The 27,532-nt window shown below is 43.2% G+C and overlaps 1 protein-coding gene across 1 annotated transcript in view; it reads left to right on the top strand.

Annotated features, from left to right (window-relative positions):
• The window catches only part of LIMS2 (LIM zinc finger domain containing 2), a 67,129-nt gene extending 40,510 nt beyond the window's left edge, over nt 1–26,619 (top strand). Inside the window, exons 5-10 of the mRNA XM_030215792.1 lie at nt 14,365–14,514; nt 18,531–18,681; nt 20,159–20,251; nt 24,761–24,809; nt 25,635–25,710; nt 26,094–26,619. Of these exons, the coding sequence (XP_030071652.1) occupies nt 14,365–14,514; nt 18,531–18,681; nt 20,159–20,251; nt 24,761–24,809; nt 25,635–25,710; nt 26,094–26,208 (634 nt within the window). The 3' untranslated portion in view covers nt 26,209–26,619. The remainder of the gene's footprint in view (nt 1–14,364; nt 14,515–18,530; nt 18,682–20,158; nt 20,252–24,760; nt 24,810–25,634; nt 25,711–26,093) is intronic.
• Nucleotides 26,620–27,532: the final 913 nt, after the last annotated feature.

The raw sequence follows: 27,532 nt of genomic DNA, 5'->3' as shown, positions 1-27,532 counted from the left end.
TAGTTTTTCATAAAAACATATAGAGGCATATTTTCAAAGCGCTTAGCCTTCCAAAGTTCCATAGGTTTCTATGGAACTTTGGAAGGCTAAGTGCTTTGAAAATATGCCTCATAGGCACCTATGAACCTTATTTTACATAGAATGTAGAGATTGAAAATTATATGGAAGAAAACAAGGAGTGGGCCACAGGTGTCAGAAGAATCACAGCAACCTTATTGGGTTGTGCTATAAAATTGCTGTATGATTTGACACCCATTCCTGTGGTTTCTTCTGACATCTGTGGCCCACTCCTTGTTTTCTTCCATATTGTGTTTTGCCGCTTGGTGGTTTCCTATCTGTTTCATGAGATTGGAAATAAGACATCCAGGTCAGATTGTGCTCAATTCCAGTGGTATTTTAGAAAAGGATCTGCTGAGGCACAGTGGGACTTATTTTCAAAGCACTTAGACTTACATCCATAGGTTACTATGGAGCTCATTTTCAAAAAACATTCAAAAAGTGTCATAAAGCACCATTTAGATGTTTTTCTTATCTACACAATTCATCTGTAGTGTGTCCAAATCACAAGGAGACGTTTTGAAGGTGGGATCAGGATGTGCCTAACACTTGGACGTTTTACAGCCACAATGGAACAAAACAAATGTCCAGGACTAAAACTAAGATGTTTTGGTCTAGACCTGTTTTCAGACCCTCAACACCCCCCTCCCCCAGTGGTCACTGACCCTCTCCCCCAAAATGTGAATAAAAATATGACTTACCAGCCTCTGTGACAGCTTCAGATGTTAAAGTCAGGTCTATTAGGGCAGCATGTAGGTCCCTGGAATAGTGTTATAGTTAGTGCAGTGCACAGTGGGGGGACCCAGGACCTTATCTCCCTCTACCTGTCACACTCGTGGTGGAAAATGTGACCCCTCCCAAAGTCACCAAAACCCTACTGTACCCACATATAGGTGCCCCCTTCACTCATAAGGGCTATTGTAGTTGTGTACAGTGGGGGACAGTGTGTTTTGGAGGGCTCAGGGACAAAATAACGGAGCAAAGGTGAGATGTGCACCTGGGAGCATTTTCATGAAGTGCACAGAAATGCCCTCTAGAGTGCCCCATTGCTCTCCTGAGATGTGTGGGAGACCAGTCTACTAAAAATGCTGGTTCCTCCTATATCCCAATAGCATGAATCTCACAGATAGGCTGCAGAGAATACCTTCTCCTGCTTTAGACTTAGTCCCGCCCACCCCTAGAGTGACATGTCTTATATAACCTCCCTATCAACCCACTCATTACTTTTACCTCACCCATTTCTATTCTTCTATCACCTTCTCCCACTACTCCAACCAGAGTTACACCTAATCACACTGACCACCCTTCAACATCTTCAGTCCTTCTGTGACTGTTCTCTTGTGCTTGACTGCTTAAATATTAAATGCTTTACTTTTTGTCTATTTAGATTGTAAGCTCTTTGAGCAGGGACTGTCTTTCTTCTGTGTTTGTACAGCGCTGCGTGCACTTTGTAGCGCTCTAGAAATGTTAAATAGTAGTAGTAGTTTTGCACTTATTTGTTTTTTTTTTTTTTTGTAGTTTTCCAAAAATGAACCAAAAAGCAAAACGTCCAAAGCACAAAACCTTGTTCAGAACAGTGTTTTTGAAAAAGAAATAAAAAGATAGGCAATTTTCTTTTTCAAAAATGATCTTGTTTCCTATTTGGATTTTGGACGTTTTGTGCAAAACGTCCAAAGTTAGACTTGGACGTCATATCGAAAATGCCTCTTTTTATAACTTTGTAAGTCTAAGTACTTTGAAAATATGTCACCACGTACCTTTGTAAGTCTAAGTGCTTTGAAAATATGCCTGCCTCAGTGTGTCCCAAAATACTTGCAGAAGTTCATGTGTATCTGACAACATCTGCAGTAGAGGGCAGCCATTTTACAAATATATACATTGAAAGAATGAATGGCTTGAACCCAGTATCTTTCTTCTGCATGGAGGTGTTGGCACTTAAATGTGGAAATGCTGATTTGGTGATTTCCACATGCAGCTGCCCTATTTTACAAACCTATATGCGTAAGCACTGCCAGTTAAATAGTGAGGCCTCTATTTTAACTATTTTTAAAATACACGGGATTAAGGAGAATAGTTTCCTTGTGTAAAGCTAGCCGAAACATGCACTGCTTTAAAACCTATGCACACCTTTGAGCTAGTGTAAAAGCTAATGTGAAAAGTTTGTCATATACACTTGAATCCACTTTGTAAAATGGGGAATACATATGTAGATTTTAGTCGTGCCCAAACTAGCCCCCCTTAAAATCTTGTCTGGTGTGGCTCTCAACCTGTAAATAGTGCCTTTCTGAAATTTGGTATTTTCATATGTATGTAATATACACATGTAATGCCACTATTTACACACGGATATATTAACGTAGGCAACCTTCTATAAAATTATCCTCTATATGTGAACATGATTTACTTGCCAGCCCTTATTTTCAAAGGGAAATTGGAAGCTCATTACTACCCACTATAAGAGCAGGGGGTAGAGGGTGTGGAGGAGTAGCCTAATGGTTTAGAGGAGTGGACTAAGAACCAGGAAAGCCAGGGTTCCCATTCTGCTTCTCCCACTGACTCTTACTGTGATCTAGGGCAAGTCACTTAATTCTCCATTGCCTCATGAGACAGGTTTAGATTGTAAGCCCCCCAGGGACAGGGAAATACATTCAGGTATGCTGGGTGTCTCATCTTGAGCTACTACTGGAAAAGGCAGAAGCTAAATCCAAAATTGATTCCCTCCTTAAATGCTCACAACATGAAAGTCAACTTTTTTGGTCTTCTTGTCAGTATTAGAAAGTAGGAAGGGGCAAATTTGGGGTGTGAAATAGTTTTCAATAAAAGCAGAATACACCATTCATGTTATAGCCTGCTAACTTTTTTTTTTGTCTGGAACTAGCAGTTTCCTTCTTCAGCTCGGTTGAAATAATGGCTGAGATCCTTGTACCATAAGCCTTCTTTTGTAATGATCCAGGGACTTTCCCTCTGTTTTATGTTTCCACTCCCAATATACCTAGTCTGCTCATTGTAGTAGGGGACATACTCTAGGCCTAGGGCACTTTATAGAACCCTACTACTACTAATCATTTCTATAGCGCTACTAGATGTATACAGCGCTGTCATGAGCCATGAATTTCATCACTAGGTGTCACACTTGAGCGGTGACCCATGGCTACCTGAATGCGGTGTTCCCCAAGGATCCCCTCTATCACCAACACTATTTAACCTAATGATGACACCCCTAGCCAAGCTATTAGACAATCAAAAGCTCAACCCATACATATACGCAGACGATGTTACGATCTAAATTCCATTCAAACATGAACTAAAGGAAATCACCAACGAAATCAACCAAAGCTTCCAAATCATGCACTCCTGGGCGGACGCATTTCAACTAAAACTCAACACTGAAAAAACACAATGCCTCATAATAACCTCACAACACAATACAAATAAATTCACTACCATAACCACCCCAAACTTTTCTCTCCCTGTTTCAAACAACTTGAAAATTCTAGGAGTCACCATTGATCGAAACCTCACACTCGAAACTCACGTGAAAAACACAACTAAGAAAATGTTCCACTCCATGTGGAAGCTCAAAAGAGTAAAACCCTACTTCCCAAGGGCTATTTTTCGGAACCTGGTACAGTTAGTGGTACTAAGCCACCTGGACTATTGCAATTCACTTTACGCCGGCTGCAAAGAGCAAACCATCAAAAAACTTCAAACAGCCCAAAATACCGCAGCCAGACTCATATTTGGGAAAACAAAATATGAAAGTGCAAAACCGCTAAGAGAGAATTTACACTGGCTATCACTTAAAGAATGTACCACATTCAAGATTTGCACGATTGTTCATAAAATCATTTACGGAGATGCCCCGACCTACATGCTAGACCTCATTGACCTACCACCAAGAAATGCTAAGAAATCATCCCGCACCTATCTCAACCTACACTTCCCCAGCTGCACAGGTCTAAAATACAAATTAACTCACTCGACCAGCTTCTCCTACTTGAGTTCGCAGCTATGGAATTCACTCCCAATTCACCTGAGAAAGATCAACGAATTAACTAACTTCCGCAAAGCCTTGAAGACTTACCTCTTTAACAAAGCCTACCACGAGAACCCTTAACTAGCTATAATACAACACCTATCCAACTATAATATAGCACCTTTACAACTTTACTCAGAATATACTTTCCTACTAATGCTTGAACAAATCCTTTTGCTTTAACTTCTTGTAACACCAATTGTATGGTGTAACCTGACATGGCTATGCCATGACAGTGCTCTGTAAGCCACATTGAGCCTGCAAATAGGTGGGAAAATGTGGGATACAAGTGCAATAAATAAATAAATATAAATCAGTGCTTCTCAACCCAGTCCTCGGAGCACATCCAGCCAGTCATGTTTTATACACTGCCTATCTCATCCATATGCATTGAGGATAATCCGAAAACCTGACTGGCATAAGTACGGGTGCCTAGATGTTAGGTATGCCGATTCTAAGCGATGCTAGTATTCTGTAACAAAACCTAAGGCACCTGGGTTGTGATATAGAATAGACTCCTACCTTGTGCCCTTGGGGCATCTAAATGGATGTGCCTAGTTATAGAATTGCCCCCGCCAAAGTTTTTCTCAGGCATGCTTGAATTCTGCCACTGTTTTGACTTCAATAACCTTGTCTGGAAATCTATGTGAGGAGCCTACTACCCTGTCAGTGAAAAAGTATTATCTCACATTCCTTTTGCATTTCTCTCCCTTCTGCTTCATATCGTCCTTGAGCTTTTCAGTTTGTGGAAAAGGCTTCCTTCTGGTATTATTTTGAAGCCTTCTTGGCATTTTAATGTTTGAATCATATTTTCCTTTTCCTTCTTTTCCACTGCTTCCTTCCAGAATGTCTTGTACAAAATCTGCAGGTTTTCTTTGCTTGCTGGTTCAGAGAGATTTTTATATGATTTGAGTTAAACTTGGGAGAGGGAAAAGCGGCAGAAGAGGCAGTGTGTGTGTACAGATAACAAGAGACAAAATAAGCTGGAGAGGGAGAGGATAATGAAGAAGCAGAGCTGAGAAAGGGAGGGGGTAATAAAAACTTGTCTCCAACTTGTTCATTTCCCTACAGCCTGTCTGCCCACCTGTCTAGCCAGAAGCATTACAAGAGACTCGCTCCTGTGAGTCTTGCCTAGATGGGCACAGCTCAATGGTGCTGCAGTTATTGGGGGGGGGGGGGGGGGGTTGGAGGTGGAAGACTGTACCGAGCTAAGCCCTAGATTAATAACCTTATGCCTCCACTGCTTCTCTCTACCTACAAGAAGTGCCGACTTTGTCTCTGGACCTCCCCTCCCTGTTGTTTTCTCTTACCTGCTGAGCAAGGCACAGCACAGTGGATCCTAGGCAGCGTCCCAAGAAGTAACTTCCTCGGAGTTCACAACAGACTGTGCAGGATCCTTCCGGGCAAACAGTCCTCCCCTATATAAAGAGCTCTGTGACAGTATAGATAGTGCATTATCTGCTGCCTTGCACATTAGAGGAGGCATTCTTCGCTGGCTGTGTAAAGCAGTTTTCAGCTCTGGCTGGGCCTTTGTCAGGGGGCTGTTTTAGAGTTGTGGTTATGAATATTTTGGTATTTGCTCCCTCCATACCAGTGTCTCTGTTTGTGCCCCAGCCCTCACTCTGCAACTTAGCCATTATGGGAAGGGGAGGGGGAGGAGGGCTGAAATGAAACAGACACAACAAGGCATCTTAGAATGGGTCTGTTCCTTCATTGTTGGGGAGGCAAGAGAGAGAGGGCTGGTGACCATGGCAACAGGTTTGTCCCTATAAAATTGCTTTTTCATCTGCAATAGAGGAGGGTCTTCAAGGGAGATGAAGGGGTCTGTGAATAGAGGATAATAGGCTGCCCTTGGCGAGGTATTGAAAGCTCCCCCCTGTTCACTGCAGTGAGAGGACATTCATTGATTCTGCTTGCTGCAGGGTCTCAGTGTCTTCTGAATAACGAGCCCTCATCTGAGCCTGAGGAACAACATTGGTCCCTTTATCCTGAGTCAAATACAGCTGTATGCACAGGCATAATGGACACTTTCTGAGGGGCTACAGCTCAGTTTGGGCTTCAAAGAGACACCCTCACAGAATCTGTGGCTTGCCAAGAGGACACTCTGCTTACTCTCTCACATTTCTCTAGGCAAAAGACTTCTTTAGCTTTTAAAAAGAGATACAGGGGTGACCCAGGAAATTTCAAGACCAGTGAGCCTGGTGCTGGAAAACATGGTGGAAAGTATTGCTAAAAAAAATAACTGGGAATATAGATAAAAATGATGTAATGGGTGGATTTAGCATGGATTTATCAAAGAGAAGCCATATCTTATTGATCTGGAATTCAAAATGATTTAAACAGCCAAGAGAAGCTCCTAGCCATTTAAATCGTCTGTTCAGTGCTGAGGATTTTCAGCAGCACTTAACCAAATAGTGCCACTGAAAATACCCTGTTAACGCTGAAGCCAAAACTGCTATTTTGGGGGTGTTCTGGGGGTAGAGTCAGCACCCCATAAAATACAGTCCTATTTTTATGAGGTTCTTCTTAGCTGGTTAATACTGAATATCACACTTATGGCCCTGTTTACTAAGCCACGCTAGCATTTTTAGCGTGCGCTAAACGCTAAAGTCGCCCACATGTTCCTATGGGCGACTTAGCATTTAGTGCACGCTAAAAACGCTAATGTGCCCTTAGAGCTGCTTAGTAAACAGGGCCCTTAACTGGATAAGTTTTGTCTGGCGATGCACACTCAAATATTCAGTACTGGAGCCCAGACATGAACCTGCATTGAATATTCAGGGATAAAGCCGCTGGCGGTTTAGCAAAATGTCAACCGCTGCCAGCTGAATATTAGGCCCTTAAGCGGGCTGGAGAGGCTCCGGCCTGCTTAAACCGCCTGTTCCCGGCTAACCGCTGAGTTTTTGCGGGCAGAGTGGCTTGTGGCCTCAGGTTGGGAGGGGGAGGGGATGTGATGCGGTGGGGGCGATTTCAATTAAAAATAAACCAACCTTATATGGCCCTGGCCTGATATTCAGCAAATACCAGCCAAAAAAAGTGCACTATCGTGTCAAAGCCAAACGAGTGGTAGACAGGCTCTTATGAGAGACTCCTGAGAAAACTGTAAAATCCATGTGGTAGGAGTCAGTGTCCTATTGTGGAATGCTAAAGTATTAAAGTATAGGAAAAAATTGGACTAAATGGTTGGTTTCCCAGTGGAGAGAAGTTGTGAACGCCCCCCAGGAATCTGTACTGGGACCAGTGTGGTTTAATTTATAAGTTGATGATCTGGAAGCAGTGAGTGAGATGATCAGATTTACAGATGACACAAAACTATTCAACACAATTAAAAGATGAGCAGGTTATGAGGAGTTGCTGGAGGACCATGTATGTCTAGGGGACTGGGAATCTAAGTGGCAAATGAAATATAATATTGACAAGTGCAAAGTGATGCCGCTAGAATCATCCCCCCCCCCCCAACTTTATGTGCGCAGTGTTGATTCTACATTAAGAGTAAGAAAATGAATCATTATGGACATGTATTAAAGTATAGGAAAAAATTGGACTAAATGGTTGGTTTCCCAGTGGAGAGAAGTTGTGAACGCCCCCCAGGAATCTGTACTGGGACCAGTGTGGTTTAATTTATAAGTTGATGATCTGGAAGCAGTGAGTGAGATGATCAGATTTACAGATGACACAAAACTATTCAACACAATTAAAAGATGAGCAGGTTATGAGGAGTTGCTGGAGGACCATGTATGTCTAGGGGACTGGGAATCTAAGTGGCAAATGAAATATAATATTGACAAGTGCAAAGTGATGCCGCTAGAATCATCCCCCCCCCCCCAACTTTATGTGCGCAGTGTTGATTCTACATTAAGAGTAAGAAAATGAATCATTATGGACATGTATTGAACTCCTTGGAGCAGTGATCAGAAAACAAAAAATTAGAATGGTAGAACTCATTCAGAAAGGAATAGAGAGAATAAAGCTGAAAATTTCATAATGCCTTTGCATCGATCAGAGGTAGATTGTGATCTGGACACTGGGCAAAATGGGTTATGGTCAAACTAAATGGAGGCAAGGGAAGTGTAGTCCCCCTACTGCAGTGGGCCCTCAGGCACTGACCTATAGTCCCAATGGTGAGTTCGCCCCTGGGTCCAGGGTATGACAGCACCATGAATATTGTGTGCAGTTTTGGTCACCTCAGTTCATAAAAGATATAGCAGAATTAAGAGAAGGTACAGAGAAGGGCAACCAAGATGACAAAAGGGGTAGAGCCTGTGAGTATAGGCTAAACGGGTTAGAGCTGTTCTGCTTTGAGAAAAATGCTAGGTGAAAAAAAGGCTCACAAAATCAGTAGTGGGGTAGAACAAGTCAGTAGGGAACTGTTATTTATCCTTCTAAGTAGGGGAATCTCCATGAAAATCATTGGTAGCAGATTTAAAACAAAAATTTAAAGAATTATTTTTTTCAATCAGCATACAAATTAGATGAGGAATTGTTGCTGGAGGATGTGGACAAGCTGAATATTCTACGTGGGATTAAAATTTTCTGGAGGACAGCTCCTTCAACCATTATTAGCCAACAGGGCCGTGCCTAGGGTCTCTGGTGCCCCCCTGTAGACTATCAGTTGGCACCCCCTCCCCCGTGTGGCATCTCCTTTCTCTCTTCTCCCATCCTGCCCCCTTTTTCAGCCCATTACCATAAAAGGTGAATGACAAATTTTAGAGTTTCAGAAGGATTATAACTACAAATAGACAACTTCCCTTCTCTTTTCCCAACCCCCCCCCCCCATTATACTAAAAATATAGACTCAGCTGTAAATACTTCTGCATTTAACTTCAAAATGTAGATAGATAATATAAAATCAAACATAGTTCAGAAGCATACAATTATCTTGAGAACACTGAATAAAAAGAAAGCTAACCGAAAATACCTTAAAATCGCAACGTATAAATCCCATAGAGGATAAAGCGAACCGTAGCATCAAGGACAAAGTTGGACAGGACTCAGCTGGAATCCCACCAAGTACAAGCAAGCCAAAAACCGATTGCGCCCACTTGCAGCCAGAAGATGGGCTTGGGCGACCATGGGGCTACCATTCTCCATCCGACCGACCCCTGCTTAGACTGAAGCTCGGGGTGCTGCTGCTGCTACTCAGCAGAAGCAGAACCAGTGGCGTAGCAAGACAGCCAATTTTGGGTGGGCCTGAGCCCAAATTGGATGGGCTCAACATTTTTTCTGCCCCTTCCCTACTCCCACATTTCACCCCTCTCCCAGCACCTCACAACTCAAAATATAAATACTTTAGCTCATGAGGATTCCCAAGCTCTGTCAGCAGAAGACTTCCTCTGAAGGTGGCCAAAATTCCATTTTACCAAGTTTGGCAGGCAGCAGCAACATCCCTGAGCCATTGATGTCGGCAAAATATGCATGCACAGTTGTCAGTGACTCAAGGATGGGGAAGGAGGAGGAAGAGAGATAAAGGCTGGACCAAGGGTGCAAGGAAGGGAGATAGTGAGAGTGATGTGGACAGTGGGAGAGAAGAAGGAGGGAAGAGAGATTGGACATGGGGATGGAGTAGGGGAGGGGGAGAGCTTTGTAGAAGGGAGTTCTGGTTGCCTTTGGAGGAGGTCCTCAGCTAGCCATGCTTGGAGATCCCCACTAGCTATAGCAAGGGTCAGAGCTGGTGTTAGACGTGCTGGGGTTCAGGTCAGAAAATAAAGGAAGGGGCCCTCCCGATCCCTGCCTCCCCTCCGATCTCCCCACTTGCCATTACTATCGTACCAACAGACCCTCACCAAATACAAAACAAGGGATCACAAAAATAGAACTGGGAACCCCAAGAAGTTAAACTTGGAATGTCCTGAAACACTAGAGAAACAAAAACAGCTATGCAGTGTGCACATGTCCCAAAGCTAACATATTCCATTTAATAGATTCAAAATAAAATACTTTTTTGTACCTTTGTTGTTTGGACATTTTACTGTTCCATCATGCTGGTTCCAGTTTCCTCTTTTCCTGTCTTTCTGCTAATTCTCCTTCAACTGCTTGCTGTCCATTTGTCTTTTCTCTTCTCTCCTGTCTTATTCCATTCCTTCACTACACCTACCTTTGACACATTGATATTTCTTTTTTAGCTCTTTCCTCTCTGTTTTGTTTCTTTACTGCCTCTCTGTTCACTCAAATTTCACCCTCGTCCTCATCCTTCTCCTTTTTAGTTTTCAGCTATCAAATTCCATTTCCTCCTCTCACCCACTAGCTGCCCCATTCCTCTTCTCAGTCCTTCCCCCAGCCTTCCATTTCCTTTCATCTTTAATCAACTCTCCATTACCATATTTCTGCCCCCCCAATCACTATTCTCCTCTCATTTGTTTCCTTCCCATCTCCCCTTTTGCCTCTCCCAAATAGTTCCACCATTTGCAGCATCTTCCTCCCTCCAACCTTCTAGCCCAGCACGCCTGCTCCCTTTCTCCCCTCCCCACCCTTGTAGCCTAATATCTCCCTGTCCCTTCCACACACACACTCCCCAGCATCTTCCAGCCCCCCCTTCCCTGTAGTCCAGCATTTCTTCCTCTCTCTCTCTTCCCTCCCTCCAATTATCCAGCATTTCTCCCTCACTCCCTTCTGTCCCTGGATCCACAATCTCCCTCTTTTTCTCTTTCCCCTCTAGTGTATATCTATCCCTCCCTTTCATCCATCCCCATGTACAACCTCTCTTCCCTCCTTCTTCTCTCCTACTGCCCACATCACTCTCAGTATCTCCCTTCCTTGCACCCTGGGCCCAACATCTATCTCTTTCTTCCTCTTCCTTCCCCTTATAGCATCCCTCCCATCCCCATACAGCATCTCTCTCTGTCTCCCTCCCTCCCACTTCCTCCCACTTCCATGTTCAACATTGCCCCTTTTCTCTTGCTGTGCATCTGTCCCTCCCTCCTCCTCCACATGCATCTCCCTCCACCAACATTTCCCACCTCCCTCTCTCACCTCTACCTAACATTACCCCATCACCCCAACAGTGCTCCTGTCTCTCCCTGTCTCCCTGCCACCAGCCAGCATGCTGCCTTGGTCTTCCCCGCCGGCGCTGCCTCGGTCCCTGACTCCCTGCAGCATTCTTGTCTTCACCCGTACCCATCGCCGTCAGCGCTGCCATTCATTCTCACAGGCAGCTCTGCTCCCGCTCCCCTTTGCCGCGTCTGGCTGTTAAACAGGAAGTGCATCAGAGAGAGCCGGAGGAGTGGATACGGCAAAGGGGAGCAGGAGCGAAGCTGCCTGTGAGAATGAATTTCAGCGCTGACGGTGACGGGTAAGGGTGAAGACAAGAATGTTGCAGGGAGGGACCAAGGCAGCGCCAGCGGGGAAGACACGATTAAGCCTAGGGCAGGCAAATTGCGAGGGGATGTTGGGTGGGCGGGCCTGGAGGGAAAGTGGCTGGGCCCGTCCAGGCCCGCCCGTGGCTACGCCCCTGAGCAGAACTGGAGCCTACAGCCTTGCACCTGCGCATCGCTTGCCTGGTTGTAGCTGCTTCCTTTTCCCTGTTTCGCCAGCACACTGACGAAACAGCCGATGATTGGATGAGCGGTGCGGTGGGCGTAGAAGGGATTACGTTGAGCGAAGAGGAGGGAGGTGCTCTGCTTTCTGATCTCACAGTACAGGACCGGTCGTGGGCGGAGTTGTGAAGGTGAAATCTTACAGCTGCCGACTTGCCAACGCGGTGAAGTTTATTTATTTTTTTTAATTTTTAAATACAACTGGATGGCAACACGGTGGCTGGCTTCGGCGCCCTTGAAGGCAGGCGCCCCCCTGCAGTGCTTACCCCGCTTACCGGGTTGGCACGGCCCTGTTAGCCAAGTCCAAATGAGGAGGATCGTAATATCTTCAGGAGGGGTTCCCACATTAGGGTGTGCTTGGTACTTTCAGGTGATCTGATGTTGAGACAAGATATTGAGCTCAATGGCTCATTGAGGCCAGTTCAGAAACCTATCGTGGGCAGAATCACATGGTTAATGCAAGGTAAGTGCCCATGTTACTGGGCGCATGATGCAGAAAGGGGTTGCAAGCAGAAATTTGCTCCTTCGGTAGATGTCAGCACACAGCATAGTAAAATGTATGGTAAAAGGGTATTAAATAAATTGCTGTGGTGCAGAGAATTGTTTTGACAGCCATGAATAAGAGCACAACGCAAGAAATATACCAACAGGTCTGTGGCGTCATACAAGGGGGCTCAACAAGGTAGCCAATCTCTGGTGATGTAGTGACCCCCCTCTCCAACATGACCTTGCCCCCCCCCGACAAGGTAGTCAATCTAACCCCCTCCCCGCCTTATGTAAAAAAATTGCCTAATAATTTACCAGACTCTGCCCCTGCCCCTGACATTAAAAAAAAAGCATCCCTGGTAATCTAGTGGACCCCCCTCCCCTCTCCTCCCTGAAACCCCCAGACCTGCCCCATGCACCTCAAAAAGTGGACAGGCAGGAGTGATGCCCACTCACTTCTGCCTCCAGGCCAGCTAAAAGTCAGGCACTGCCATTTTGGATTATGGCAGCTCTGGAGGCAGGAACAAGTGGACATTGCATGGGGCTGGCCTGGGAGATTTGGAGAGGGGAGGGGGTAAACTAGACAACCAGGATTTTTTTTTTTTTAAATGCTGGGGTTGGGTCTGGTTGGGGGTGCTAGATTACCTGGAAATTATTTTCTTGTTGGGGTGTGTGTGTGTGTGTGTGGAGCTCGATTGGCTACCTTTTCGGAGGTGAGAATATAGTCAGATCATGTCATCCATCATATCGGGGGGGGGGGGGGGGGGGATAGATTTGAGAAAGGGGCTGATGTAGATCCAGTGATTTTTTTTTAAAAAGTCCCCTTTTCTGTCTGCATGTGAGTCAGTCACTGTTCACATACTGCCAGGAAGGGAGACATTTTGGAAATGAGATGCAGATTAATATGCATTTTTAATACGGCATTCAGGTGCATTCTTATTGCTTTGCCACAGTATATTTTGGAGTTAATTTTGCAGTAGCGAGTACCAAATTGACACTACTGCTAGCGCATGTGGCCGGCAGTAATTCTGAGTTTAGTGCTTCCTGAATCCCACAGTAGAAAATAATTTTCTATTTTCTACCACAGGGGTCTTTCCCGGTGGTAGGCGCATGCGGGTAGTGCATGAGCCCTTACCGCTAGGTCAATGGGTGGTGGTAAGGGCTCAGGCCGTAGATAGGCGTGCGCTAGTTTTAATTTCAGCACATGCCCATTTCCCGGCCCATTAAATAAAACCACTTTTCCCAGCTGCGGTAAAAAATGGCCCAGCATGAGCCCAAAAACACCCACCCACACTAGGCCACTTTTTACTGCAACTTAGTAAAAGGACCCTTAAGTGACTTGCCCAGAGTTGCAAGGAGTTGTGGTGGGAATTGAACCCAGTTCAGGATCAAAGCCCGCTGCACTAACCACTAGAGATGGTAAGAAGTCTTAAATTCCCACTGAAAGGTACTGGATGGAATAGGTGAGAACAAGACTTTTCACCAAATTACCTTGCTTTTCCTAAAGAAGCGTTGTTAACTTTCCCCCAAATTCTGTATAGATAGCCCAAAGTTAGGCACACAGTTTTGGGCACAGATTATAGATATGCGTGTACAGTAATTGGCTAAATTGGTGATAGCAATCGATAATTGACCTAACAAGTACTAATTGGTACTTATCACTGGTTATGCGCGTATCTGCTCTGCACCCCTGTTCTATAATCTGTGCACCTAATTCATCTCACACACAACTCCAAAGGGGGCATGGTCAAGGGAGGGACATGAGCAAGTCATGGGCATTCCAGGATTGAGGCACGGAGTTATAGAATACTTCCATTACCATGCCTAACTGACAGTAGTTAGGTGTTGAGCATTTACTCCAGCTTTTGGCAGGCATAAATGCTTGCGCCTAAAATTAGGCGTGAAAATGACTTAAGCTAGTATTTTATAAAGACAGTTCCACATAGAACTGCCTTTATATAATTCACTCTTAGCACACATCATCCTGGTGCCTAACGCTGGGTACCGTGTACTGAATCTACCACAATGTGTCTGATACAGAATACCACAGGTCTGATTTTCAGTTGCACTTCAGTGCAGCAAGAGATTCACAGGTCAACAAGACTCTGCAAAGCAACTGATACTGTGATAGAAATAATCACGAGCGAATCTGTTTGTGACTTAGGACTCTTAACAGTGCATTAACATATAGGTTTTGGCCTCCTCATTGTATTGGAGAAAAACTGATAGTGTAAGATTTTTCTTTTCTTTTAGGCACCTGTGTCGGCCTTGCCACAACCGGGAGAAGGCAAAGGGTCTGGGAAAATACATCTGCCAGAAATGCCACCTCATTATTGATGAGCAGCCCTTGATGTTTCGAAATGATGCATTCCATCCGGATCACTTTAACTGCACCCACTGTGGGTAAGTGCACAGACACCTCTTCACAGCCACATTCACTGTACTTAAGGTCCTGCCTGTTACAGTTGCTTCAGTTGTGTTCACTGCCAGGGCCACCTTAAACATTACGCAGACTAGGCAATCACTTAAGGTGGCAGCTTCTAGGGGATAGTTGCCCTCAAAGCAAAGCACTTTCAAAAAACCAGCAGCATGTACTTTCAGCCAAGAACATAAGAATAGCCATATTGGGTCAGACCAATGGTCCATCCAACCCAGTATTCTGTTTCCAACAGTGGCCAATCCAGGTCGCAAGTACCTGGCAGAAATCCAAATAGTAGCAACATTACCTGCAAGGATGGTGGCTAATTTTCAAATAACCCATTTATCTGGGTGATATATACGAATCATAGTTTAATATTTAAAAGTGGATTTAGGCGATAGAGCTGTCAGTGTTAAACCCGGATATTCAGTGCTGGACCGTTTTGAATTTCAAACCGGCCAAAGATATCCCATGAATTCTTGGGGGATGTCCAATTATCCATTTTTACAAGTTTGTTCTGGGTAGAGTGGTGTTGAGGTGATCCATGAGTGATTTCTTTTAAATATCAGGGGGAGAGGGGCTTGACAGATTTAAAACTTTTTATTATAAAAAGTAAACAGCTGACACAATAAAAAACAAACTATATAAATACAGAATATTCATAATGGTTAGCTATACCAGATACCAGGAGGAACCAAATAAAATTTTCAGTTTTTTGTATTAGGCCTCCCCCCACCCTCCTCCCCTCGTCCTTCTTTACTTTAAACAATTTTTATTGAACAAGTGAAAAAGAATAAAAATGCATTACAAACCATTGACTTGCTAGTTCAATTTTTCAACAGTTTCATACCCATACTAACCTACCCCTCATCTATCCCGGAGCCAAACAACACTTAGAATCTGGAGTGCTTGGACTCTTATAGCCCTCCAGACTGTAGTCAAACAAAATCTTAATCCCTTTATCCTTCCACCATCTCTATTATTCAATGTACTTATTGATGAAAAATACCAATAAATTTCTACCAACTTGGAATGATACAATGAATAAAATATTATAGTTTACACTAACACATTAATAGAAAGTGTCATCAGCATTTCATCCATTTTGACTCCTCATCCCTTTACCCAGAATCTACCTCCACCTCCATTCTATTATCACTAATTTGTATTGTATTACATTTTGTACATTTTATTGTATTATATTTTGTATGATGTATTCTTACCTTTTTATTGCAAACCACTTAGACACAAAAGTATATTGTGGTATATCAAATTAATATATCCAATCCAATCCAAAGTAAAATAATATATATAAAAAAGGTTAATGGTAGCCCCGACTTATAAACCTGTTCTTGGGTAAAATAGCCTCAGTGTGGCCCAGAATTGGCATTCTCTTAATTCAGCATTTACTGAGATTTCAGGAATCCGTTTGATTAATTGGGCCAAATCTAGAGACACTGGAGGAAGTCCCAGATCCATGCACCATTGTGCTTGCAATGCACCAGGCTTTCTAGACAGAGATAGCTGTTATGGCTCGTAATTGAGCACAGACACAGAAATTCCATCCTCCGGAAATTTATCAGAAAATACTTTCAAATGATCACCCATATGAAACCCCAGACCTTCCACATCAAGGATCTGATATAATGGTATATGTTTATTGGCAAGAGAATCTCTTGGTCTTAGTTAGAATTGATATTGAAGATCTGTCCAGAAAACCATGGAGCCATTTTCATATAATACATACTTTAACAAAGATATGCCATATTAGGCCCAGTAAGTAAAACTGATTTCCTGGTGAAAATTGAATCAGGGGGCAAAGTAATACACTTTTCCTCAAATAAGGGGGCAGCAAGTCCAAGGGCACATGTAACAGAGAATTGATGAAAAAGACTTGCTTTCATAAACCAGTCCCCAAGGCGTTGAATCAAACAAGCTTTGTTATATAGGCGAATATCAGGAAGGCTTATATGTTCATAAAACTTTTTGCGCCATCTTTGGTTTTTTACCATTCTAACAAAATTCAGATAACAATTTATTTAATTGGGTGATATCTTTTTTTCAAAATTCTCAGAGGTAATAGCTGCAAGTACCTGGCAAGATCACAAAACAGTACAATACATTTTATGCTGCCTGTCCTAGAAATAAGCAGAGGATTTTTCCTAAGTCCATCTTAATAATGGCTTATGGACTTTTCTTTTAGAAAGTTATCCAAACCTTTTTTAAACCCCGCTAAGCTAACTGATTTTACCACATTCTCTGGCAACAAATCCCAGAGCTTAATTACATGTTGAGTGAAGAAATATTTTCTCCGATTTGTTTTAAATTTACTACTTGGTAGTTTCATTGCATGTCCCCTAGTCCTAGTATTTTTGGAAAGAGTAAACAAGCAATTCATGTCTACCCATTTTATAGACCTCTATCATATCTCCCCTGAGCCGTCGTCTTTTCTCCAAGCTAAAGGGCCCTAACTGCTTTAGCCTTTCCTCATAGGAAAGTCATCCCATCTATCATTTTCTTCGCCCTTCTCTGTACCTTTTCTAATTCCACTATATCTTTTTTGAGATGCGGTGACCAGAATTGCACACAGTATTCAAGGTGCAGTTGCACCATGGAGCGATACAAAGGCATTATAACGTCTTCATTTTTGTTTTCCATTCCTTTCCTAAGAATACCTAACATTCTATTTGCTTTCTTAGCTGCCGCCACACACTGAGCAGAGGGTTTCAATGTGTCATCAACAATGACACCTAGATCCCTTTCCTGGTTGGTGACCCCTAATGTGGAACTTTGCATCACAAATCCTCTTGCAATTTAACAACTTTGAATAACTGTGTCATCAGCAAATTTAATTACCTCACTAGTTACTCCCATCTCTAGATCATTTATAAATATATTAAAAAGCAGCGATCCCAGCACAGACCCCTGTGGAACCACACTATCTACCCTTCTCCATTGAGAATACTGACCATATAACCCTACTCTCTGTTTTCTATCTTCTAGCCAGTTTTTAATCCACAATAGAACACTACCTACTATCCCATTCCTCTGGAGTATTTCATGAGGTACTTCATCAGATGCCTTTTGAAAATCCAGATACACAATATCAACCAGCTCACCTTTATCATAAGTACATAAGTACATAAGTACATAAGTAGTGCCATACTGGGAAAGACCAAAGGTCCATCTAGCCCAGCATCCTGTCACCGACAGTGGCCAATCCAGGTCAAGGGCACCTGGCACGCTCCCCAAACGTAAAAACATTCCAGACAAGTTATACCTAAAAATGCGGAATTTTTCCAAGTCCATTTAATAGCGGTCTATGGACTTGTCCTTTAGGAATCTATCTAACCCCTTTTTAAACTCCGTCAAGCTAACCGCCCGTACCACGTTCTCCGGCAACGAATTCCAGAGTCTAATTACACGTTGGGTGAAGAAAAATTTTCTCCGATTCGTTTTAAATTTACCACACTGTAGCTTCAACTCATGCCCTCTAGTCCTAGTATTTTTGGATAGCGTGAACAGTCGCTTCACATCCACCCGATCCATTCCACTCATTATTTTATACACTTCTATCATATCTCCCCTCAGCCGTCTCTTCTCCAAGCTGAAAAGCCCTAGCCTTCTCAGCCTCTCTTTGTTCACCCCTTCAAAGAAATGTACTAGATTGACGAGGCAAGATTTCCCTTCACTAAATACGTGTTGGCTTTGTTTCATTAATCTGTGCTTAGAATATGCTCTGTAATTTTGTTCTTTATAATAGTCTCTACTATTTTGCCTGGCACCGACGTCAGGCACACCAGTCTAAATTTTGCATTACCCTATTCAGAAACAGAGCGAGTCCTTTTAAAACAGATGCTGCATATTGAAGGCTTGTACAAGTATCTTTCTAAACTTTGTTCTTGTATGGAGCTTGCATTTTTAGAATGGTTTCTTTTTCAGGGTGGATGTTTGGTCCAGGGTAGCAGTATCAGAGCTAGAGTACTGTTGTGTTTTGCAGGAAGGAGCTAACTGCTGAGGCTCGGGAGTTGAAGGGAGAGCTGTACTGCCTGCCTTGCCATGACAAGATGGGTATCCCTATCTGTGGTGCCTGTCGCAGGCCCATCGAAGGACGTGTGGTAAATGCCTTGGGCAAGCAGTGGCATGTGGAGGTGAGAGAATCAGGCTGGTGCAGTCATGATACGGTTGGAAAGATCTGTGGTTCCTTTTCAAATAATTTAAGATCTGTTTGTTGTAACTTCATCTATTGGCAAGGGTCAGGCTTGTGTGTAAAAGGGAAATGAGATTGTTTTTCTAACTAATTAAGGGGCTCATGTCCGAAACAGAAAAAATGTCCAAAAAGTGGCACAAAGTAGCAGATGGACTTTTTTTTTGCAAAAACATCCAAATCACTATTTTTGAAACCCATTTTAAAGATGTTTTTCTGTGCAGTTCATCTGCAGTGTATCCAGATCACCAGAGGGCATGTCGGGGTGTCTTGGGGGCAGGGTTTGGGCATCCCCAGAACTTGGACATTTTTCTGCCATAATGTAACAAAGCAAAAACGTTCAGGGCTAAAAGTTAGATGTTTTGGTCTAGACCTGGATCAATTACAACTAAGTCACAAAAAGGTGCCCTAAATGACCAGATGACCACTGGAGGGATTAAAGCATGATACCCCCTTACTCCCCCAGTGGTCATTGACCCCTCCCACCCCCCAAAGATGTGAAAGAAACAGTACATACCAGTCTCTATAACAGCTTCAGATGTTTGGCCAGTGGTCAGTGCAGTACACTGTGGAGAAGAGGACCCAGGCCTATATCCCACTCTAACTGGTACACTTGTAGAAAGTGTGAGCCCTCTAAAACCCACCAAAAACCTAGTGTACCCACACATAGGTGACACCTGCAGACATAAGAGCTATTGTAGTGGTGTACAGTTGGGTACAGTAGGTCTTGAAGGGCTCCCTATACAATATAGGGGGGGGGGTAACGGTGAGATATGTACCTGAGACCTTTTATGTGAAGTCCATTGCAGTGCCCCCCTAGGATGCCCCACTGCTCTGCTGGGATGTCTGTGTGGCCAGACTACTAAGAATGCTACCCCCCCCCCCCCCCCCCCCATATGTCCTAATGGCTTGTTTTAGTGCGTTTTTTCCTTGGACTTTTTTTTTTTTTTTTTTCGAAAATGGTCACAAAAGAAAAATGCACTGAGCACAAAATATCTAGGAAACTGACATTTTCGAAACAAAAACATAGATGTTTTTCTGGTTCAAGAATTGCTATGTTCGCCATTTTTGGATGTTTTCAGCAAAACATTCAAAATCAGATTTAGATGGCATATCAAAAATGCCCCTCCACATATAACTGAAGGACAGAGCAGAAAGATGTGTCTTTTAGAAGCACACCACTGTTACTATTGTTTTATGTTTCAAATTAATAAGTAGGCAGGCCTACTTCAGTGGTTGATAGATGAAGCAGGGAATGGTAATCCCAGTTAAGGAATCTATGGGACTGACCTGATTTGGAAGCTCCTGTGTCTGGTGAAGATCTTAGGGATACAGGAACAGCAATGCCACAGACCAGCTGGGATCCCAAGGGCACAGAAATAATAATACTGAGGGATACACATTTTTATTTTATTTTTCAGCATTTTGTTTGTGCTAAGTGTGAGAAGCCATTCTTGGGACACCGCCACTATGAGAAAAGAGGGCTAGCCTACTGCGAGACTCATTACAACCAGGTAAGAAGTCCCAAGCTACTATTGACTTCTCCTCTGCCCATATACACACTCATGAACACATTATAGGGGTACTATTTCAACTCCCCAGGTAGTTTGCAGGTCCCAAATCCTAAGTTTCAAAGGGAAACTCCATAGGGGGTTTCCTTTTTCCAAAATCAGAACTGGCAAACACCTCAGTACTATGATATGCGTGGACTTCTTCTACCTGTTTTATCACAGTTACAAATTATGTTCAGAAAAGTAAGCATGGTGATTTAAAAAAAATGAAAACTTGTATGTTTTTATTTATTTTATATAGTTTATAACCCACCTATTAACTAGGCAGGTAACAAAATACATACATACATAATACATTAAAACATACAATAAAACAAAACTCGTAATCATCATCAATAAATGCTTGCTCATACTATTTCCTGAAAATACCCAGCAAATGAATAGCCACACGGAGATATATTGACTCTTTTTTTTTACCTTCCTTGAAATGTATGAAAGACATGCGAGTTTGATGGAGTGTATCGAGCTCAAAGCTACTACTGAAAAAGGTGTGAGCAAAATCTAAATAAATAAAAATGTTGGTCCTATTATTCTTGATATCAAGATGCAGCAGAGAATATTTTAGTACAGGGGTGCACAAGTTCAGTTCCTCAAGGGCTGTTAACAGGTCAGATTTTCAGAATAGCCCAAATGAATATGTATGAGATACAGCTACTTACCTACCTTGTATGTTTGGATAATTTCCTAAAAGAAAAGTCTGTAAGCCACTATTAAGATGGACTTGGGAAAATCTATGGCTTATTTCTAGGATAAGCAGCATAAAATCTGTTCTGGGAACTTGCCAGGTACTTGTGACCTGAATTGACCACTGTAAGAAACAGGATACTGGGCTTGATGGACCTTCAGTCTGTCCCAGTATGGCAGCGCTTATGTTCTTATGCAAATCTACCTTATGCATATTCATTAGGGCTACCCTGAAATTCTGGCTAGAGAATGACAGGAATAAAATTTGTCTCCGTCCCCGTGGGTTCTGTCTCCGTCCCCACCCTGTCCCCGTGGGCTCTGTTCTCATCTACAGAAGCCTCGAACACTTATGATTATATATTTAAATCTTTTTATTAAAGTGTAAAAAGGAACACTATACTGTTTCACTGTTGTTTATAAATCACAAATAGAAAACAATAATAACAATGAGCAACTATAATAAACCCTCCCACCACCACCACCACCACCACCCTCTAGCTTTCCAACCCCAACAATAGCTGACTTCTACTACCCCAAGGAACCCTAATCCACCCTGTTAAATTGTCCAGGGGTACAAAATACAACCTGTTCTGTATACTCTAGAGGGGAGAAATATGCTCTGTGAAGCACTTTTATGATTTTTTAATCTGTGGATGAATAAGAAGTCATCAACAATCTCAGGATTCAGTCTAGCTCTCCTGTCTTCCACAATCCCTCCTGCAATAGAAGTCTTCTTAGAAGATGTGCTGGTAGCAGGATGTACAGGATCCCCCATGCAAATGTTGCTAGCTGTGGCCAGCATGTTTGCTTGTTTTTCCAAACATCAAACATAAATAACAGTCCAGTTCATTAACAGGCTTCAAAGTAGAAAGTGAAACAGGGACAAAGTTTGTTCCCGTCCTCATGGGCTCTGTCCCTGTCCCTGCCTCATCCCCATGGGATCTGTCCCCGTCCCTGCAGGATCTGTCCACACCCCATCCCCGCAGGCTGTGACCCCGTCCCCATTCCCGCAGTTACCTTGGGTCCCCGTCCCCGTCCCCATGTCATTCTCTAATTCTGACCTGTTTGTGGCCCTTGAGGACTGAATTTGTGCACCCTTGTTTTGTCTGGTATGAAATGCACTGAGTTGCTTTATTAATTCTCCTGGATTTAGCCTAAATACCAGAAATAATGACCTTCTCATTTAGGGAAAGGGAAACAGGATTTGATATACCATCTTTCTTTGTTTTTTGTGACTACATTTAAAGTAGTTTACATAGAGGGGCATAATCGAAAGGGACGCCCAAGTTTTGTTGAGGACGTCCTCGCAAAATGTCCCGATGGAGGGGCGAGGAAACCCGTATTATCGAAACAATATGGACATCCATCTTTCGTTTCGATAATACGGTCAGGGACGCCCAAATCTTGAAATTTAGGTCGTCCCTAGAGATGGTTGTCCTTAGACCTTGTCGTTTCTGATTTTTGGCGATAATAGAAACTAAGGATGCCCATCTAAGAAATGACCAAATCCAAGCCCTTTGGTTGTGGGAGGAGCCAGCATTCATAGTGCACTGGTCCCCCTGCCATGCCAGGACACCAGCCTGGCACCCTAGGGGGCACTGCAGTGGACTTCAGAAATTGCTCCCAGGTGCATAGCTCCCTTACCATGTGTGCTGAGCCCCCCAAACCCACTACCCACAACTGTACACCACTACCATAGCCCTTATGGATGAAGGGGGGGGGGGCACCTAGATGTGGTTACAGTGGGTTTCTGGTAGGTTTTGGAGGGCTCACATTTACCACCACAAGTGTAACAGGTAGGGGGTGGATTGGCCTGGGTCTGCCTGTCTGAAGTGCACTGCACCCACTAAAACTGCTCCATGTACCTGCATACTGCTGTGATGGACCTGAGTATGATATCTGAGACTGGCAAAAAATATTTTGAAAGATGTTTTTTGATGGTGGGAGGGGGTTAGTGACCACTGGGGGAGTAAGGGGAGGTCATCCCTGATTCTCTCCGGTGGTCATCTGGTCATTTTGGGCACCTTTTTGTGCCTTGGTCATAAGAAAAACAGGACCAGGTAAAGTTGTCCAAGTGCTCGTCAGGGACGCCCTTTTTTTTCATTATGGGTCGAGGATGACCATGTGTTAGGCATGCCCAAGTCCCGCCTTTGCTATGCCTCTGATACGCCCCCTTGAACTTTGGCTGACCCTGTGACAGAAAGCAGTTGGGGACGTCCAAAATCGGCTTTTGATTATACCGATTTGGATGACCCTGGGAGAAGGACGCCCATCTTCCAATTTGTGTCGAAAGATGGGCGTCCTTCTCTTTCGAAAATGAGCCTGATAGTATATACAGGTACTTATTTGTACCATGGGCAATAGAGGGTTAAGTGACTTTCCCAGAGTCACAAGGAACTGTAGTGGGAATTGAACCCAATTCCCCAGGATCGAAGTCCACTGCACTAACCACTAGGCTACTCCTCCACTGTTTGTAAATGGTTTGAAGCACTATGGCTGCTGCATTTGTTAGAGGATCAATTTTTAAAACCTTTTACATTAAATTTTCCATTATACAAATTACACCCAAATGGCTGATGTGGTTAGTCACCAGAATAAAACAAAATAAGTACATAAGTATTGCCATACTGGGACAGACCAAAGGTCCATCAAGCCCAGGCTGCTGGTATAAATGTCAGCATTAACCCTTTCACATCCCTCCTTTTTATTGGAATTAGCATTTGTTTGTGTATTTTCTGAAACTATAGCAAGATTACTTATCATAGGAATTCCCCAACTTGTATCCCACAGTCATTTGTTGTTGTTTATTTTTCAGGTTATTCACAATAAATATGCATAGCATAGATCAGCATGCCCTACCCTGATTTGGTACATGGATTCCAAAGTACTTCATGAATATTATAAATAGTAGTGAGCACATAGATATACCACTTTTTTTTATACCCAGTGAGATATTCTTCCTTTTATAACCAGTTGCTGTTTTATGTCATCTAACTAATAACCATCTCAGATTTTTCTTTACGTAAAAAGATTTTATAGTACCCGAGCCTTCAAGACCAGACTGGCCCCTTCTTCTGAGGTGGATGAGGTGGTCAACAGTTTCTAGAAAGCTCACGGCATTAACACTTCTATTGGTTTGGCTAAAAAAAAACCCAGCACATCCTATGACTAGAACTCTACACTGTTTATCTTCCCACTGTTTTCCTACTTCTTCATTCAAGCCTCCATAAGTTATGCCATCAAAGACTTTGGCAAAGTTCAAACTTGTGATTGGATGTCACACAACTATTAGCAAAGATAGGGTTAGCCTACCATTCTGCAAGTCTCAGTACTCTTGACAAGCAGTTGACGAAGGGATCAAAGCTGTTCTCTGCAACAATGCTACCGAAACCCATTAAGCTTCAGCAAGCACCGAGACCTGGAGATATGTAAGCTCAGTTTGGTGAGAACTGAAGAACTGAGTAGACAAAAGTGAACAAGTTTCAGTTGCACACTTTGTATTCCCTGAAATTGGGCTATAATAATGCTGTCAATCCAGAGCCTTTTTGTTCTATATCCTTCTGTTAAGAAAAATTTGAATTATTCTAATGTTTTATTTGTGAAACAAGTTAGATCTGTGAGATTCCCAGAGCCACAAGGGATCACAAGACTTCTTGTGCTAAAAAACCCACACTTTGAATGTGTTTGTTTTTTGTTACAAGCCTATATGGCAGTTATTTTGTGACATTTTCTCTATCCTGTCAAAGTAATGTGATTTGTTGTTGCCAGCTCTTTGGAGATGTCTGCTACAACTGCAACCATGTGATTGAGGGAGATGGTAAGTTTTGTTTGTGTGTCTGTCTGTCTTTGTCCCTCTTTTTTGACTCTTTGATTCCCCCGTTTTTTGTTTTTTTTTGCAACCATTCCATTGGTTGACAGTAGAGGTGCATTTTCCTTTTAAATTGTGTATTTTGATCTTTAGAATAACCCATGGTGTAGTTCCTTCTTATATAATCACAGTATTGGCTTTCCAATCCATTGATTAAAATTTTGCAGTGTGGGGACCTACAGGCCATTTGTTTTCCATCAGCAAAGGGTATAACATATCAATTAATTTTTCATTCAGTTTTTGCATATCAGGCAGCAAAAAGCCGGAATACCCTACTACTAGATATTCAGAGCCCTGTTTTCTAAAGTGTGCTAGAGTTTTTAGTGCGTGCTAAAATTAGCACACGCTAAACGCTAGAGATACCCTTAGGAATATATGGGTGTCTTTAGCGTTTAGCGTGTGCTATTTAATGCACGCTAAAAATGCTAGTGAGCCCTTAGCCTGCTTAGTAAACAGGGCCCTTAATCTGAAACTGATTTTGAGCTTTCGGGGAAAGTGAAAAACTTTTTCTGTTTTCTACATTTTTAGACGTCTAGGCTTCTTATTTTATACGCTTTATCTGTGACCAATAATGACTGGTCTTCTTTTATTGTAATCCACACTGTGCTAGTTTTCTGGTATATTTATTTATTTATTTTATTGCATTTGTATCCCACATTTTCCCACCTATTTGCGGGCTCAGTGTGGCGTATATTGCAAACTATCAGTAGTTTTTCATGATGTCTCTTACCCATCCCATTTTTCACACTTTCTGGTGTTTTTTTTTTTTTGCAGTGGTCTCTGCTCTGAACAAGGCCTGGTGTGTAAACTGTTTCTCCTGCTCCAGCTGCAACACTAAACTCACTCTGAAGTAAGTGTGGGTTTGCCCCTCTGCTTGCTAATACAGGGCAGATTATAACCTGAGTTCAGGCAGCAGGCTCCTGGTGCCTTGAGCAGGCGAACTCTGGTAATAATTTATCTCTCAGAAACCACCAAATATGTAACATGACTACAGTCCTCATTTGAGGCACCGTAAGTAAAGCAGGGAACCAGTTGCAAATCCGGTTTTAGAGCCCAGAATTTCAAGCACTCATAATGTCAGTCTAGGCCTTGCATGCTTAAATTTAAAATGGTGGTGTGATGCATCCCAAAAGTCAGCTACTACCTGAAAACTACAAATGCATTTTATGATGGGGGCTGGCAAGAGTCTTAGTAATTCAAGCACACTTTTAGCAACATTTCTTTTCTTTTCAGGAATAAGTTTGTGGAGTTCGACATGAAACCAGTCTGTAAGAAATGTTATGAGAGACTGCCTCTGGAGCTGAAGAGACGCTTGAAGAAGCTCTCGGAGCTAACTGCCAAAAAATAATGTTGTGTCCTGGAGACGGTGGTGTCGTTTGCTGACCAGGAGCTGCCCATTCTGCCTCTTACGCTCTGCAGCAAATGCCTTCAAGTGCTTTGTCCAGCACTGTGTGCTTCACCTGCATCCTGTACTGTAAGCTGCAGAGGAATCTCCTCTGATTGAATGAAAGGAACCTATGGCTGCAGCCTCCCTGAACTGCTGTCACTGTAACTTGTGCTCCATAAGGTCACTAGATGGGCCTGCACTTCATGGATGCACATGGGCTTGTGAAGGAGCTTAGCCACAGCTAGGTTTCCGTCAATAATTCTTGCAGTTTTTACCTTTTAATGTTGGCTTGCTTTCTGTCTGTGTTGTATGGAGAGACAGGATAGATCAAGAATTCCTTTTCTGCTGACGTCTTTTATATGAAGAAAGAAGTAATAAAGAGTAGTTACTCACCTGTAACAGGTGTTCTCCGAAGACAGCAGACAATATATTCTCACTGATGGGTGACGTCACGTCGGCCCGGAGGACTTTCCAGCAAAGTCCATGACAAAGTCTAAAATGTCCCCCGTCGCGCGGGCGGATGCAGTGCGCATGCGCGCGTCCACTTTCCCGCCCGCCGCGCGGGCACATTCCTCAGTTAATTACAAGAATTAGAGGAATACAACTCCAAAGGGGAGGTGGGAGGGTTGTGAGAATATATTGCCTGCTGTCTTCGGAGAACACCTGTTACAGGTGAGTAACTACTCTTTCTCCAAAGACAAGCAGGCCAATATTCTCACTGATGGGGTATCCCTAGCCCCCAGGCTCACTCAACACAACAAAGAATGGTCAATTGGGTCCCGCAACGGCGAGGACAAAAAACAAAATTGACCTGAAACCAAATTCAACTAACTGAGAGTGCAGCCTGGAACAGAATAAACATGGGCCTAGGGGGGTGGAGTTGGATTCTAAACCCCAAACAGACTCTGCAGCACCGACTGCCCAAACCGACTGTCACGTCGGCTATGCTGCTGAAGGCAGTAATGTGATGTGAATGTGTGGATCGAAGCCCACGTCGCAGCTTTGCAAATCTCTTCTATGGTGGCTGACTTTAGATGAGCCACCGACGCAGCCATAGCTCTAACATTATGAGCCGTGACATGACCGTCCAAAGTCAGCCCGGCTTGGGCGTAAGAGAAGGAAATGCAATCTGCTAGCCAATTAGAGATGGTGCATTTTCCGACAGCAACTCCCCTCTTGTTGGGATTAAAAGAAACAAACAGATGGGCGGACTTTCTGAAGGGGCGCGTCCGCTCCACGTAACAGGCCAGTGCTCTTTTACAGTCCAAAGTGTGCAACTTGCTTT

The sequence above is a fragment of the Microcaecilia unicolor genome, chromosome 10 (genome assembly GCF_901765095.1).
Source record: "Microcaecilia unicolor chromosome 10, aMicUni1.1, whole genome shotgun sequence".
In the NCBI taxonomy this organism is placed as follows: domain Eukaryota; kingdom Metazoa; phylum Chordata; class Amphibia; order Gymnophiona; family Siphonopidae; genus Microcaecilia; species Microcaecilia unicolor.
The sequence above is the reverse complement of the archived record's forward strand: the minus strand, read 5'-3'. Positions and strand labels throughout refer to the sequence as shown.